This window comes from Hippopotamus amphibius, chromosome 11, assembly GCF_030028045.1.
Source record: "Hippopotamus amphibius kiboko isolate mHipAmp2 chromosome 11, mHipAmp2.hap2, whole genome shotgun sequence".
NCBI lineage: Eukaryota > Metazoa > Chordata > Mammalia > Artiodactyla > Hippopotamidae > Hippopotamus > Hippopotamus amphibius.
In genome coordinates, this window is record NC_080196.1 from 24,910,286 (window position 1) to 24,913,779 (window position 3,494).

At 63.0% G+C, this 3,494-nt stretch overlaps 1 protein-coding gene across 1 annotated transcript; it reads right to left on the reverse strand.

Annotated features, from left to right (window-relative positions):
- Positions 1–211: 211 nt before the first annotated feature.
- Positions 212–2,855, reverse strand: ZBTB12 (zinc finger and BTB domain containing 12). Its single transcript, XM_057698745.1, has 2 exons — positions 2,472–2,855; positions 212–1,971 (listed from the first exon to the last, which is right to left on the reverse strand). Exon 2 carries the CDS (start codon positions 1,948–1,950, stop codon positions 571–573), a length of 1,380 nt encoding a protein of 459 aa, XP_057554728.1. The 5' UTR covers positions 1,951–1,971; positions 2,472–2,855; the 3' UTR covers positions 212–570.
- Between the last annotated feature and the right edge of the window lie 639 nt (positions 2,856–3,494).

Below are 3,494 nucleotides of genomic sequence, written 5' to 3' on the forward strand. Positions count from 1 at the left end.
ATCTTATTTTGTTCTCCCTAGAATTTTGGCGAGCCTTGTACCCATCCCATTTCCCCAGCATGCAAGAACTGTCTCCCCCTTCCTTTTCCAGAATTCAGTAATCCTTTCCCCCTACCACTCCCTCTCCCAAGGATCTATTCCAAGCAGGAGCAGGTAAGCTGCCTCCTGCCAAATTCCCACCCCCCCACCCCCTACCTCAAGAAATGTCAGAACCTCTTCCTGGGCAGCCTTAACCAGGAATAAAACATTTTCCAGTCTTTTTTACCCCCTTATCCCATAGGACGTTTTCCCTCCCTCCACATATCCATGCACCTCCAAGAGAAGAAAATCTTTCTCTGGGAACCCCTATTCCCTTGGCCTTCTCAAAGAACTCTCTCCTTGTCCATCCTTTTCTTCTGAAGAGGCAGGAGCTTCTCTCTAAGGAATCTTCAGCCCCTCCCTCAGGATGTGTGTGTCTGCTCAGGCTTCCCACCGTACCTGCCTGCCCCTGACCCCCCACCCACCTATTATTCTGGACCAGGGAGCTCCCTTCCCACCCTGCCCAGGGACCCAGCGCCTGCCAGGCTAGCGCTAGCGGATGAGGACGTTGATCTCAGCCACGCTGGCCTCCAGCACGTTCTCGGCCGTGGTCTTGCCGTGCTGCTCCTTGAGGTGCCGCCTAATGGCAGGCTTGTGAGCGAAGCGCACGTCGCAGTAGGAGCAGCGATAGGGCCTCGCTCCCGAGTGGAGGTTGAGGTGGTCGTGCAGCGTGGACTTCTGCGTGAAGCACTTGCCGCAGATGCCACACGAGTGCGACTTGACGCCACGGTGCACGTTCATGTGGCGGTTGAGGTTGCTGCTGTGGTTGAACTGCTTGCCGCAGCGCGGGCACATGAAGATGAAGTGCTGCGCCCGCATGTGGAAGACCAGCTTCTCCACGCCCTGGAACACTTCCGGGCACTTGGTACACTTGATGTTCTTTAAGGGATTTCCACTGGAAAAGCCTCCGGGCAGGGGTCCCCGACTGCCCCCCGCCCCCAGGCTGCCCCCCGCCCCCCGGGCAGCCATGGCCACCGCTGCTGCCTCCACCAGGCCTGAGGTGGCCCCCACGCTGGCCCGGCCTCCTGGGATCAACAGCAAGCCCTCCCCTTCCGCGTCCTCGGACAGACTGTAGCAGGCTTTCACCACACCCTGCGGTGGGGCCACAGTGCTGGGGGGCACGCTGCTCTGGGCCAGCTCCCCAAGGTGGCTGCCCACAGAGCCTCCGAGGCCCAGACCTCCTCCCAGGCCTCCGGGAGGTTTGAGCCGGTGTGCCACCTCCAGAGCCGATTCCACCTTGACGATGCAGATGTCAGACACGTCCTCGTCCTCATCCTCGTCCTCTTCCTCGGCCTTCAGCTCTAGGTCCTCATCCAGTGGGAACTCCAGCTTCACAGGCCGCAGAAGTGGAGGGGGGAGAGGGGGTGGGGGTGGGGGTTTCGGGGCTGGCTTTGGGGTCCTGGCAGGAGGGAGGAGGGATTTGGTGGCACTGACACTGCTCACAAGGCTGGCATCGCTGACCCCATCCTCCTTGAGGCCTATTTTGGGCTCGATGAACTGGCTGAGGGCATTCCGACATTTCTCCACCACGTGCTCCATCTGGAGGTAGGAGGCGGCCGTCAGGTAGTTAACGATGTCCCTGACGGCGAATTCCAGGGCGCCCGTATAGCAAGAGAGGAGCAGGTCAGCCACTATGCGTGCACTGTGCATCAGTGAGACCTGCAGCTCAGAGCTGGGATTCAGCAGGAACTGGTCCCGCAGGAACGGCGAGCAGGCGGCCAAGATGACCTTGTGGCCACGGAACTTGAGGCTGTCGGCCACAATGGTCACGTCGCAGAACCGCTCCTCTGCGCGGAGCTGGTTCATGTTCCGCAGCGTAGCGGCCTCGTGGCCGGGCAGCTGGAAGCGCAGGACTTCCACCCCAGAAGCCATTGTGGCGGGGGGTGAGCAACCCTGGTCGGGAAGGAAACCAGTCAGAGACAAAGGTCTCTGGTTTTCTTAAGCCAAGGCTCCAGGCCTCGCACCCCCATTCTTGCCTGGCCCCCCAGCATCAGATCACCCAGTCTTCAAGCCTCTTCCTCAGTTTCCCTAGCCCCCGGGGAGGCGCTGTCCCTCGGAGAGGAGGGAGGCGTGGTTCCCGGGGGCGGGGCAGCGGCGTCCACACCCCCCAGCCCGACCGCCCGCGATGATGGGGCGAGCCCGCGCGCCCACGGGGGAAGGTCGGCGGAAGGGGGAGCAGAGGCCTGGGGCTCTGGGGTGGCCCCGGTTGCAGCCTCTTCTCACCCCGCCCCCTTTACCCGCTGCTTCATTCCTCCGCCCCCCCTTGCACGTTTGCACGCGCCTTTCACGTCCTTCCCCCCTCCGCCTGCACGCATCGTGCACGCCCCCCCCACGTTCAGAACTCCGTGGCACGCCCCCCCCGCCCCACGACCCTGAGTGCACGCGCCTCTCACCTGGATGGGTTCCGCGCGCTGATTTTTTACCCCCCTATTTCCCCCACCCCCCCGGGGCCGACTGCGCCCCCACAAACGGGCAGGGCCTGGGCAGCGCGCAGGCGCGGGGGGTGCACGGGGCGCGCGCGCGGGGCCGGCTCCGCGTGGGCGTAAGGGGGGAGGGGCGGGGGCGGCTCGTGCCGTGTGTTCCAGGCCCCGCGCGCGGCGGCGTCGGCGAGAACTCGGGGAGGAGGAAGAGGGGAGGGAATTAAAGGAGCAGGATTCCCCCTTTCCCGACCCCCCTTTCTTCACCAGCTCCCCCCACACGGTTAAAGGGCCGGACGGCCTGGCCTCTCCTTTGGCCGGTATTATTTGTCCGCCAGAGCGGAAATACGTTCCGCACCCCCCCTCTTTCTGGCTCCCCCTCCTCTGTGCCTCCGGGCCCCGCGGCCCGTCTGCGCGTGCGTGCCAAATGCCGCGCGGAGGCCCGCTCGCTCGGGCCCGCCCCCCACTCCCGGCGGCCCGCGGCGCAGCCCGCTCCTCGTCCCGCGGTGCGCGCCGCCGCCCCCTGCGCTCCCTGCCCGCCTGGCTGCCCGCGGGAGGCGCTGCCACCTGCTTACGGGGGTGGTGGTGTTCTGGCCCAGCTGTGCGGCGCGGGGCCGGAGTTGCAGCCACTGCCCCTCCCGGGGCCCCAGGCCGCCCCGTGGCTAGCGAGATGCTGGTTGCTGTTGCCCATGCATGCATCCCTTGTTGATTATGTCCACAGTTCATCCAGCCACACGTCCAGATTTTTCCAACTTTTCCGAAGCTAGTAACCACCTCAGCACTCCCGGCCTAAAAGATATTTTAACTTTCTACAAGGCCAAACAATACAGTGTCCTCAGCTTCCTCTCCTCTGTCTTAAAATCTTATGAAATCACACCTACCCTCTCCTTCCCTCGATTCTCAGAATTGGTCCCAATTTCTTGCCAAGGCAAACGGTCGATAACCTTGCCCATTTCATCCCTACTACATAATTAGACCTAGTACTAATTCTTATAATTA